General features: G+C 36.8%; 1 protein-coding gene across 26 annotated transcripts in view; it reads left to right on the top strand.

Moving 5' to 3' along the window:
• LOC115244238 (retinoic acid receptor RXR) overlaps positions 1–13,529 on the top strand; it is a 99,059-nt gene that overhangs the window by 82,466 nt on the left and 3,064 nt on the right. For 25 of the 26 annotated variants that reach the window (XM_029821744.1, XM_029821741.1, XM_029821725.1 and 22 more), the window contains 3 exons: positions 1,569–1,692; positions 2,253–2,414; positions 12,983–13,289. In XM_029821744.1, coding sequence (XP_029677604.1) covers positions 1,569–1,692; positions 2,253–2,414; positions 12,983–13,289 — 593 coding nt within the window. The remainder of the gene's footprint in view (positions 1–1,568; positions 1,693–2,252; positions 2,415–12,982; positions 13,290–13,529) is intronic. The other variant, XM_029821742.1, reaches the window with a different exon arrangement.

The following is a 13,529-nucleotide window of genomic DNA, read 5'->3' as shown; positions in this document are numbered from 1 at the left end:
TCGTGTAGCTACTTTTACGCTCTATATAATTGCACATTAAGAGCAATTAGATCCTTCATTCTGTAGAAACGGCTTATCGCAAATCTACAAATAGCAAGGTCACCACCGTCTCGAGAGTTATAAATCTTGAGAGTTTGCCTCTAATAAATGGATAATAAATACTCAATTTACGGATCCTTAGTATTATATACTCTACACCACAATAACCAATGATATTATCGGCACGTAAAGCGGGGACGGTCTCCGCAGAAAGACGGAAAGAATTCACATTCACGCGATGCCGAGGAGAGAGAAATCCCTACGATGGACGTTCTCGGATAATGACAGAGTCTCGCTCTCCCCGAACAAAACTCGGCATTACACGGTCCCTGAAGGCTCTGAAAGCGCCTTCGTCCGCACCTGCAGCTCCTCGCGGTCGCATCTCGTCTCGTGACCGCATATAATCGCGCGTCCCGATCGCTCGACCTTCGCGGGCCGAGAGCTCGTTCCTCTCCTTTTTCTCGCGGCGCGAGCGCGCGGACTTTCCTCCGTCTCGAAGGATGCATCGTCGAATCCGATCGATTGATCGATCGACGACACGTGGTTACGCTCGGGTTTCCTGTAACTGTGAATTGTTGCCGGCGCGATTGCGCCGAGAGGCGTCGTTGTCCTCATCCTCGCGCGAAAGGAATGCGCGAAGGACGCGGAAGATGCGAGCGAGAAAGGCGCCGAGGTGCTTCTCCTGCTCGTGGTTTTTTTTTTTAATTTATGCCCTTTTACCACTTTATATAAGGATGTATGCGTCATATGTCAAAACATTGACAAAAGCATGAAAATTTCGTAGACCATTCTACTTTTTTTTTCTGAGTATCCTATGCAAAACCTGAGCACAATTCTCTTAACGGTTTGGAAATTATTTAAAAGTTTTTGTCATAAAATACGAAAAATATTAATTGCAACTATTATCTTTTATGAAGATGTTTAAAACGATATTATTTTATGATACACATAATTCTTTTTATAATTCAGATTTATTTATTTGATTTCCCAAATAGTATAAACATAAGAAATATGTTTTTTTTTTTAATTTGGACAACTTTTTGCTACTCTATTGTACAACGAAAAATATTAATTGCAACTATTATCTTTTATGAAGATGTTTAAAACGATATTATTTTATGATACATAATTCTTTTTATAATTCAGATTTATTTATTTGATTTTCCAAATAGTATAAACATAAGAAATATGTTTTTTTTTAATTTGGACAACTTTTTGCTAACTATTGTACAATCAAAACATCCTTAAAAAGGATATATCGTATCACGAAGAGCGATCGTCTATAGTATAAGTATCGGATAATAAGAGCATCTTTCACGCAACTTCTTAGAAATTGCCTGCAATTTGCATCGGGCACGTTCATCATGCGTGCTATGTTTGATCTTTCGAGAGAATTGCAAGAAAGAGAAACGATATTTATGCAACATTAAATATACGAATGTGTGACGTTAATACTAGTAAGATAAATGGAATGCGAAATATAAAATTTAGATAAAATAAATTCGAAAAACATGTTGTGTGTGTTTCAGGGTTGAGTTTGGATAGCAATATGTCGATGTCGTCAGTGGGTCCGCAGAGTCCTCTCGACATGAAGCCCGACACGGCTCTTATCAATCCGGGGAACTTTAGTCCATCGGGTCCCAACAGTCCGGGGTAAGTATTCCCTTTTTTTATAATATTATAATCTTTAGTGAATACCAGGTATATAAATATGAAACCGGAATTTGCCTTTGATTTTTTAAATTATTTTTTATGTTTTTAATTAATTTTTTTTCGATTTAAATAATTTTCAATTAGATGCATAACAAAAGTTCTTATTATGCATCTAACTGAAAATTATCCGAATTATGTTGTGTTTGGTATCATTTTAACCACAAAAATCTCATTAATTAATTAAAATTGTTTTCAAAAAGGTAAAATAAAAAATAAAAGAATTAGTTTTGAGTTTATAAAATGTTTACATTCGTGAATTGCAAATGGATAGAGGAAGCCGATTGTAAGAAATTTTGATACTCTTTAATGATAATAAAGATGTTAAAAATAAATATATAAAGAAAGCTAAATGAAAGCTTGGTATATATATATATATATGTATATATGTATGTATATAGCGGTCCTTTAGTTAACACATTAAATTGTCCGAAATGTGCACGTTACGATTAGGTAGTGACGTAGATTTATAGACGATCGTTCTCTCTGCTTTGCATGTAAAGATCCTTCAATGCTGGTTGTCACAGCAACCTCCTGAGTACATCGCCCAGTGGTCAGAGCAAGACGGTCACGCCTTATCCGCCTAATCATCCTTTGTCGGGCAGCAAACATCTGTGCTCGATCTGCGGCGATCGTGCAAGCGGCAAACACTACGGCGTCTACAGGTAAATTTATTATTCCATGACGAACGATATTATGTAGTCGCCAAATAATATCTCGAGACTCTAAACAATTCCAATAAAACTCTAGAAATTTTTTCAATCTGTCATTATTATCTTTTGATTTGATAGCAAAAGAGTTATCTGTCTTTCTCGCGCAGAAAGAAATTTTAATACGCACGAAATAGCGCAGAAAATGTATTTGAAGTCGCGATTATACATTCGTAGCAAGTATGTATCTGGCAAAGAAGTCTCGAGACTATAAAAAAAAACTGTTTTACCTCTTCTCGCGCGTATTTATCATGTAAATTTGATCCTTGACGTGCGCGGAGATTTTATTCAAGAAATGTACGCGCGCAAGTATATAATCTTTCGATCGCGACGGTAATATTGAATATCTCAAGCGGCTCGACTCTTCAATAGGAGCCAACAAACTCGTTTGAATATTCCCTTGTGCGCCACCTCTCCTGTCGCGTCTCGGCCAACTGCAAAAATAATTACTGCTCTTTCGAAAGAACGTTATTAGCGTTTCCGAAGAGAGCGAACTCGTGAAAGAGAACCCTGTATACGCGATTTAATTCAAGAAAGAGTGGAGAGACCAGCCGAGCCTATGAATATGAATTTGTCATGCTTGCCAGATGAGACTTTTCCGCCGAGGTTCAATGTTCCTCGGATTATTCGCGGGATAATCCTGACCCTCGTTAACGGAAGACGATGAATAATCACGATCACTGTTCCACGAGAATGCGACAATTTATTATGCAACCCGGCCGCATTACCTATAAATCGACGTGACAGATGCCTTGTTTTTTTTTTTCAATTATTTTTAACCTTCGATTCGCGCAAATAGTTGTTGCAAAATAAATATGTAGATATGAAAATAGTCAGCCGCGGTCCCCGAATAATTAAATCGAGTAGCGCTCGGAGGGTGAGGAGAGAGGGGGCAGAGGGGGACTCTTACACTGTCGTTTTCCCATCTTGAACAACCTCACCGACCTTTCCTCAATTATTTAACGCTCGATAAGTCAGCCTCGAGGCTGTCTCGTGTCTTTACTCGAGGGATTGATGGGATCAACTTCTTTGTGGGGAAAGGGGGGAGAAATATATACGCTCTCGTCGGAATCTGCAAAGTTTCGAGACACGCAAGTATAAAAGCCGTGATTTTACTTGAATATTAAAAAACGCTTCGAATTTTTTTCCTTGCGATTTATCATTTTCCTCTGTCTCAACCTTGGTTCGTAATCATTTCTTACCTCACGAGTCATTAATGCATATGATTGAAAGATTTCTTAGACCTCGTGTTACAAATAGAGCTGTTCGACGATCCGAGCGTCGACACTGAACTTTGACACGCAGAGTTATTAACGGAGTCTCCTCGCATTCGTCCCTCGCGTGCATACGTGCGTAAGAAGAAGAAGAAAAAAAAAACAGCCGCATTTACGGCGTCGCGTTTGCATAATCGTCGCGGTGCGTCGAACCGTCGTCGTCGTATTAACGGAGTCTCCTCGCATTCGTCCCTCGCGTGCATACGTGCGTAAGAAGAAGAAAAAAAAACAGCCGCATTTACGGCGTCGCGTTTGCATAATCGTTGCGGTGCGTCGAACCGTCGTCGTCGTCATCGTCGTCGTCGTCCGGCGGAATAATAAAAATGTCGACGAACCAAACGGCGCAGACAGCCGAGAGGAAACACGATAGTAGGTGAAAGAGTTTCCACCGCATGTGTACCGACTGGCTTTGAGGGACGTTTGCGTATCGTCTTTCGCGTGTTGCAGCTGCAACAGGTCGCGGCGAACCGCCGCGTTGCGTGCGCGCGAGCGCGCGTCCGCGAAAACGCACGCTGAAAAGAAACATGTGCGAGAGAACTGACTTTTATGCGAGAACACGCGAACACCTCTCCCGAACACCTCACGATACTACATACTACGCTATTGAGCGCATCTGGATGCATATAATATAATAGCTGTTATTCTCTCCGCGCCCTGTCAGCGCGACATTTGTCGGTGTTCGTAATTGCTGAGAAACGTCAAACGGGCCGAAATTATTTGACATCGTATGTGTACCTCTTAATTCGCGACACCTAAAATTATTTTCCGCAATCCGCATCACGCACTTTTGATCTCTGTAAAAGTGTATTTTACAGATATTTTAGATTTTTTTTCTTTCATATACAAGTATTTCGCGCATCTATATTAATATATGACTTGATTGTATAAAAATTAAGAAATTTATGTTATGAAAATTGTGGCAATTATATCGACCATATTAAGATTAATCAGAGTATCTACTTCCTGAAAAAAAATCGGAGAAACCTGGAATAAAGACTGGAATACAAGACGATAGGTCTTGTTAACATTTTCCCCCGGCGGTTTTACGAAGCAGTTCAAATACGAAAGTTAGATTCTCAAAGTAACTTATCCAATTAAAACTTGCGCCAACTTTCTAATTCAGCCAAGAGTGGCGTAATGATGAAAGTAACGGCGAAAAGGAGGATCCCCGTGGACCCTCCCTATCGAAACACCTATATTCCAAGTTCACTCCATGTATTTCGGTCCCTTAACATCCTTGCCCGATAAAAGCGCGGTTGATTCACTCGGCAACGACTCGAGATTGACGCAAAAAGGATCGTCGCTGCCAGTTTACGAATTTATTTTCTCCCTCGGGGCCGTATTGGAAACCCCTCTTACATGATCGAATAAATTTCTGAAACGCAACTCTCAGGCAAATAAAGATTGCGTATGGCTCGAATATGATTAACGAGATACATGTGAAACATTTTTGTCTTAGTTCTAATTTTATTTTAATTATATTTATCTCTCTTTCTTTCTCTCAGATCTATTTTTTTCATTTATTTATTTTCCTGACAAGCGTCACATAACGTTAATATAACGCGTTACGGTTTCTCGTTTTACTATTACAACAAAAATACCTGGGAAGATCAGGAAATTCTCAGGAAATTTTCTTTACCGAATTTATCTATGAAAACTGTTAAATAAAAAAAAAAAAAAAAAAATCTTATTCTAAAAAATTGCACCAAAAAATCTTTTTCTCCCCTCTTACCTGGAATTTTGAATAAAAATACCTGGAAGATCAAGGAATTTTTTACAAGATTTGAGTAGACACACACCCTGATTACATATATTCTTATCGCTAAAAGTGATTCCAAAAGCCGCGATAAACTATGTACGGAATTGTGCCGATATCGTAATCGAGTCTCGGCTGCATTACGTAAAACATTCGATGTCGCGAATTCCGTTCCAATTTCCGCGAATCGCTTTGTGCGACCTCGAGCCATTTTTACTATTGGAACATCGGTCGTTGCGCGCACGCGGATGTTGTTCGTTCGGTTGGTCTATGGTGCAAGAGAATTCAGATGTATATACATACGGTCCCCCTCTCACATACCCGGTCCTCCCCCCCGGTTCCTTCGTCTCCATCCCGTCGCGATGGCGCGTTGCACGGAGCTGCAGGCCGGTCTGTCGTTGCGATGCTCGCGTTGCATCAGAGGCCCCCATCAACCTTGGACTTGCTGCTGGCTGGCTCACGAGGTTAGAACGACTACCCACCCGTAGTTCCTACGAGCGCAGGGGGGCCCCCCTCATTGTATATAGGCACTTTGCTCCAGTGGCGACTAATTAACCCTTTAACCCAGTGCTGTTCATTCTTCTTTGATGGAATGCCTTTGAGATTGGCAAAAATAAAGAATGTACGTTTCTCTCTTTCTCTCTTTCTTTCTTTCTTCCATAGGAATATTATTATTATTTTATTAAAATAAAATCAAAGAGAGAGTTTATTTTCTTATTCAATTTTTATTTAGTAGCAAAGATTACTTATCATTTATTCTAACATTATTTTTTGAAGATGTGATAAATACAAAAATGACAACAAAATTATAAATATATTTTCTATTTATTATTATAAATATATATCTATCACTGTTTATGTATTCAATGTCTTAACAAAATATTGTAATTTTTAGTGATAAAAAAATGAAAATTTTATATGCAAGTGAAAAATGTTTATCTTACGAAAGTTATTTTATAAAGTTTTCTTCCAGTCCATTTGCAAATGTAAGATTTGAATCTTCAATGACTCTCTGTTTTTCCTTCGTATATGTGAAAAACATTAAAAAATGCATACAATAAAAAAAACTGATTTTAGAAAGTTGCATCAAAAAATCTTTAAAATATTTTCTTTATCTGCAATTTTGAAGAAAAATATCTGGAAGATCAGGGAATTTTTAGGAAATTGTTTTACAAGATTTGAGTAAACACCCCGATAAAAAAAAAATGTTTATTATTTCAAGAATTCCCTCCCCCCCGGCCTGAACAGACGCGCAGATAGAATACTCCTGCGGGAACTTAATTAATCTTATTAAAAATACACGGGCAATTTTATTGCCATTTCCTGGCACGTAATTATCCGAGGGACTACGCCATCCGACAAAAACTGATCGCGTCTCCAACATTCGGACATGTTAATACGCCTCCTCATATAATGCATAACTATCATGCGATGCCCTTGCCCGTAAATTGCAGTAATAAACACGCACACACAATGCCGGGACAACCCGGAGTAAACGTACGTAGCATAGCTTAGAGGAGCGCGTTCGCTCTTATTTTCGCATTTCTTTTCCCGCTGCGTGCTACGATAACGCCGTGTCCATTTCTCACGGATTAAATGCGCCGCAACTCTATTCGACGCGCATACTTGCGCATAATACGAGAACACGTATATGCAGAAAGTTCTTTCTTTCTCTTTTCCTCCTTTCTCTCTCTCGCCATTTTATTTCAATTTCATGGTAATTCGCCATCGAAGCGGCTCGATGGTCTTTGTTCTGCTTGAATTAATTTTGATATCAAACAAAAAGTCAGCGTGCGTAATTGTTTATTTGATAACTTTGATAATTTAAGAGCCTAGTTTACTCTAGCATGAAAAATTGATAATTTTAAGGAATTTTTGAAGAATAATAGAAATTGATTTTTCTGGCGTTTTACATATGTTTTTATTAAGGATGTTCTGGAGGTACCGGTCCAGTCAAAAGTTATGGACATATTAAAAACACCGATATTAATCCTCTAGAAAGTTTTAAGAGTGAATTTGCCCTGAATTCAACTTAACAAAGTAAAATTTGTGAAAAATTATAAAATAAAGTAATTACGAGCCATAATTTCACTGATTTTTTGCAATTTCTTTAAAACTATGTTGTAAATCGTTTAAAATCTTGTTGTCATATTTTTGTTTGTTGATAATCTACTTGTGTGTAAAATATCATTATATTGGTAGCATTCTTTTTTTACACTTTGCTCTATAACGCCATAAGGTTACGGGTTAAAACTCGGATATTCAAAAATTGCTAACTTTTTATCTAAATTGTGAATCGATCTGAAATTTTGCCCCGAACTTTGAAAGAGAATACAAAATATGACATTAAATTTTCATCAACTTTGTAGCATTTTGACAAACCATCCAGAACATCCTTAATGTTCAAACAGTATGCCAGTATTTTTAAATCTTTGAGTACTTTAAATCATGAATTTTCCATACTGCTAGAATAGACTGGACTCTTAGTCATTAAAAGTGTTCTGATCATAATTGGAAAGCGTGCGTTGCGTTAAAAATGTTATCTCGCAATGAGATGCATCGCCTTTTTATTTTCTGCAGCAGACGAACCGCCTTTGTCGTATAATTCTATTTTTTTCGACGGATTTTCCTACGTCCGAGTGAAAAACTGTGAAACATACATAGCATCGTGTAGCTTCTGCCCCGACATTATTCGTGCATATGGCGTTGAAGGTCTTTTACAATAAAGAAGGAGAGAGAAATAACGAGAGAGAGAGAGGGAGAACCAGCGCAGTCAAGCGGCTTTACACGTGTCTCGTGTCATGAATATTTGTCTTTCGCATAAACTCCGCGAGATCAAACGGCTGCCACGGTGGTCCAGAAATTGCATCACGTGCGTCGCCGCCGCCCACGCCTAGAGACGCGCTATGCAATCCCCGATGCTAAAGCTCGACTATCGGAGCTATTGTATCATCCAATAGTCTCTTGGCATCTCGTATCATCTTATTGCTGATGTTGGAAAAGCGCTACGGGCATAAGAATTCATCTCTCCATTATTGTACGTTCAATGCGTGGAATTTCCTCTTTTCTTACCGCATTTACATGGCGATTAAGGACACGGTGTTGTAACCGAGCCTTCGCTCATCATAGTCGAGTTGCAAATTAGCGAACATTGTGGAAAAGTAAAATCCGTTCGATTAGAAGGATTAGATGACGACGCGAAAGAACGAGAAGAAAATTACGATGGCATCTTGATGGATTTATAATTACATGCGTTTAAATTTTTGAAATAAGAAAGATCGTATTTTCTTTTGACACCTCGTACTTCCAGGGTTTCAGAATGTCTAGCTAAATCATGTAAAAATATTTCCTGAAAATTTCCTAATCTTCCAGATATTTTTGTTCAAAATTCCAGGTAAAGAGAATATTTTAAAGATTTTTTAGTGCAATTTTCTAAAATAAGATTTTAAAAAGAATTGAATAGCTTTTGTAGTTAAACTTGCAAAACATTTTAATTTTTTTTTTATTAAGAATTATAATACAATAAATAATATATACATATATATAAATAATATATACATATTCAATATCTTATTAAGACATTGAATATATAAACAGACAGATTTATATTTATATTATAACTCACAACTTGGTTTATCGATGGATTGCTGACTGCTTATAATATAAGAGCAAAATTATCAAAGAGAAAGCTTTTAAAAAATTCTCCAAGTCCCAATAAAATTTCATGACAATTTCTTAATTTTTTCAGATACAAAAAAAAATTCTCGAGAATTTCAGATTGTCCATATTTTTACAGGAAGTAGACATTCTGGATATTTTGGCATTATTTAACGTAGCATTACTAGCGTACTTTATTAACGCGATCGTGTGATGCGATCGACGGCGTAATTTCGGGAAGGCGCGTTACGGTTGCACAATAACAACACGTAAATACGGTCGTCTCGTAAATCCCGGGCATCGTCTCGATAGACGCGTTGTCTTCCAAGGAGGAGGAAACGGGATATTTTGATGTTTCGCAAAATCCACGAGATTAGCGCGCCATATCGTTTGTCTTGGTGTCAGGTTCGCCTATATAGATTCTCGAAACAAGGGGAAATTCTCCGCCGCGAACCAGACAATGAATACGCCGCTTGATTTATCCTCAAGTCTTCGCGAATACGCTTTACGAGCACGATTCTCGTCGGTCTCTCGTCACGACGTGCAAATAATGCATCGTCCCCGGTCGAGGTAGCAGCTTTTAGCGTATTGACTGCCGCGCGAATTAATTTCGCAAGAGGCTCATTAAAGATACATTAAAGATAGACATTTCTGAGTTGAGCGCATCATATTTAGATATACGTATTATAATTTAGTATAGTTTAAGAATTTGACATTTTTAAGTGTTTGGCACGGATGAAAAATTAAACATACATAACGTATCAAAAAATATAATATTAATCCTTGTAGGTCATACACATTTTTTTTTTTTCTTCTTCTGTTCCTGATCACATATGGATATCACAATGTCTTGTCGCAGTTTTAACTGTCTCAAAGTGCTTAAAAAAAAAAAATGTACAAAAATGTATACATATTCTTCAACATCTCTGTAAAAAATGATCGTATACAATAAAAGATAAAAAATAAATTTTTAACATTTCTTTTTTTTTTTTTATTGATTAAGGCTTTCGGGATAATCCATTGTTAAAATATCGATAGAGTTAAAATGATCCATATGTGACCTTTAAGGATTAATTTCACTTAATTTGTATCATTCGAGTTAATCGCGAGCTCTGTAGATTTTCAACAAAGACGTATATGCATATCTGTTACACGCGCGCGGACTTTATCCAGATTTAGCAGATGACAGCGGAATTTAATGCCACTATTTGGTTCTGCTGGGTAGAATATAGCGTTTTTAGAATATGTGGCGTCGTTTCGTTGTCAACCGCGAAAAAGGAGAGCTTCCCGCGGAATCGTTCGCGGAGATATCGTCGCGAAAATACACATATGTACACACGATGCAGATATATGTATGTATATCTGCAGCGAAAATAAATTCTCTCCGCCTGCGGAATTCGCCGCCGCTTTTCTGGCTCCAATGGGAGAGATTTCTGGAGACGTTCCAAAAACTTTAAAAACGACGACCCTGAGAGCGGGCCGTGACTCACGGAACCGTTGATGATCACAAACTCTCTCTCTCTCTCTCGGCGACAATAACCGCGACTGAATGATGTTATTCGCGATTTCTGAAAATATGACGTAGAAGAGGAGACTGACATTTCTCTCCTCTTTATCTACGAAAATTACTACGTTACCGTGAATAATTTATACTCTGCACTATGCGTGTTGTTGCATGACGTAATCTTAATATACATACCCATAGTGTCGCTACTTTGTATCAATAATTCAATCATCAACTGCATGTGCGATGGAAGAAAAAAAATGTTTTGATATTATTTTTCGCAAAATTAAATATTACGTCATCGCGCACACACGCATACATTGTGAGTCTCTGACAATGGACCGCAAGGATGAATCTCTTATTTACGCGCGCGCGGTATTGTTCACGACAGCTGCTCGCTGTAAGAATTACATGCGAGAAGTCATAAACCTGTGGTACTTTATCCGATGCATCCCCGATGCAGGTCGGAGAGACTGGTGTGAGAACGTCGTGAGAGGAAAAGTGCCAACAAATCGTTCGGCGGACTCGAGTGGTTGTATTATTGCAAAATACGAGATGGTCTCTTTACCGTGATTCACCTTTTTCCGCGCGCCTGGTGCCGTGAACAACATAATGATTATCGTGCGACACGATTTAATTAAGAACGTTCTGGCTATACAATAGTTGCAAAAAACTGTCAAAATTAAAAAAAAATATTTCTTTCGTTTATACTGTTTGGAAAGTCAAATAAATAAATCTGGATTGTAAAATAGATTATAAAAAGAATTAAGTATCATAAAATAATATGGTTTTTAACATCTTCAAAAGAAAATAGTAGTAATTAATATTTCTTCTAATTTATGATAGAAACTTTTGATTATTAATATATCCTTAAATGAACTGCAAGAAACAAAAAAAAAAGAAACGAATAATTTACAAGGAGTTTTTGGGTTACTATAAGTATTTTACCACAATTTTTAGTAAATAACTTTTGAACGAGTAAGTGGATCTAAATCAAGTTTTGCACAAATATTTATTAGAGTTTTGTTAAAAAAATTTTTATTTTGCTGGCAATGTTTTGTCCTTGTCAAATTTGTCAATAAGTGCTACAATACGCGATTTTCCATAAGAAACAATACAAACTTTAAACTTAAATAATTTCCAAATTGTTAAGAGAATTGCTCAGGTATTGCACAGGATACTCAGAAAAAATAGTAGAAAAGTCTACGAAATTTTGATGCTTTTGTCAATATTTTGACATATGATACATACATCCTTAATTTCCTTCGATTTAAAAAATCTTATTTATCTGTAAAATTTTTACACTTTTTTCAACTTAATTCTTAAAGCGCAAAATTTAATTATATCCATTTAATTCTGTAATTCATTTTTAAATGGGCACAGGGTAAAATCCGCTTGTTTTAAATAATGCATAATTTAATTGCACAATAATAATTGAAGCAGAATAATTGCACAAATATATATATAACTGCGATATAACAAAGTACAATAATTCCTCGAGTCAATTAAAAGTGGAGATATAGATATAGTGTACGATTTGCTTCCAAAGCAAAAAATGTAATTTCGTGTTTGGTGTCTATTCCTTGAGAAAACATGGAAAACCTAGAATTCTCAGAGATTCTTTTGTATCTAAAATAAAAAAATTAGGGAATTCTCATGGAATCTTATTGGAACTCGGGGAATTTTTTAAAAAATTTTCTTTAATAATACTTTTATATTCTAAAGCAATCGGCAATCCGTAAACAAGCCAAATTGTAAAAATTATATGTTCAAAATATATTATAAATATATATCTATCTCTTATATTTTCTTATATATTCTTTATATATTCAATGTCGACAAAATATCGAATATATAGTACATATTCTTTATTGTAATTTTTAGTGATAAAAAAATTAAAATGTCATGCATGCGAAAAATGCTTATCTTACAAAAGATATTCAGGTTTTTTTCAGTCCATTTGCCAATCTAGCAATTGAAACTTGAGTGGTTCTGTGTTTTTTCTTCGTACGAGTGAAAGGCATTAGAAAACGCATATAATTAAAAAAAAAAAAAAATTATTTTAGAAAGTTGCATCACAAAAAATCTTTAAAATATTCTCTTTATCTGGAATTTTGAACAAAAATAGCTGGAAAATCAGGGAATATTCTTCTAAGATTTGACCAGACATCCTATTAAAATTATTTATTCGTGGTTCTGGAATCTCGTCTCTAATTGGAATGATCGCAATTGGATTACATTTGAAATAAAATAATTGCATGAAATTACTATATAATGGAGTTATAATGCTGCTGTATTGTCGTTTTACGTTTAAAACGAACTCGTCTTTCAGTTGCGAGGGTTGCAAGGGTTTCTTCAAGAGAACCGTGCGTAAGGATCTGTCGTATGCCTGTCGCGAGGAGAAGTCCTGCATTATTGACAAGCGGCAGAGAAACCGTTGTCAATACTGCCGGTATCAGAAGTGCCTGGCGATGGGGATGAAGAGGGAGGCGGTGCAGGAGGAACGTCAACGTACCAAGGAGCGAGATCAGAGCGAGGTGGAGAGCACGAGCAGTCTGCACGCGGACATGCCAATTGACCGCATCCTTGAGGCGGAGAAACGGGTCGAGTGTAAGATGGAACATCTGGGAAATTATGAGGTGATTATTCGCGTGGACACTTTTGTGCGCGCGCGAGAAACAAAGAGTGAAAGTTTAGAAAATGTATTAATATTAAATTCATCATTTAACATATCCATATTATATTAAATGAACACAAAAATTTGTGTGGACCGTTTGGGACATGCGATATGTAAATTAGTTAAATTTAAGCCAAATTTTCCAACAGTGTAGCTTTAAACTATTACTACTACCACTCCTGATTTATCCTGAAACGACGCT

Source organism: Formica exsecta, unplaced genomic scaffold, assembly GCF_003651465.1.
Source record: "Formica exsecta isolate Colony F162 unplaced genomic scaffold, ASM365146v1 scaffold80, whole genome shotgun sequence".
Lineage (NCBI taxonomy): Eukaryota > Metazoa > Arthropoda > Insecta > Hymenoptera > Formicidae > Formica > Formica exsecta.
Note: the sequence above shows the minus strand (reverse complement) of the source record. Positions and strands in the feature narration are given on the sequence as shown.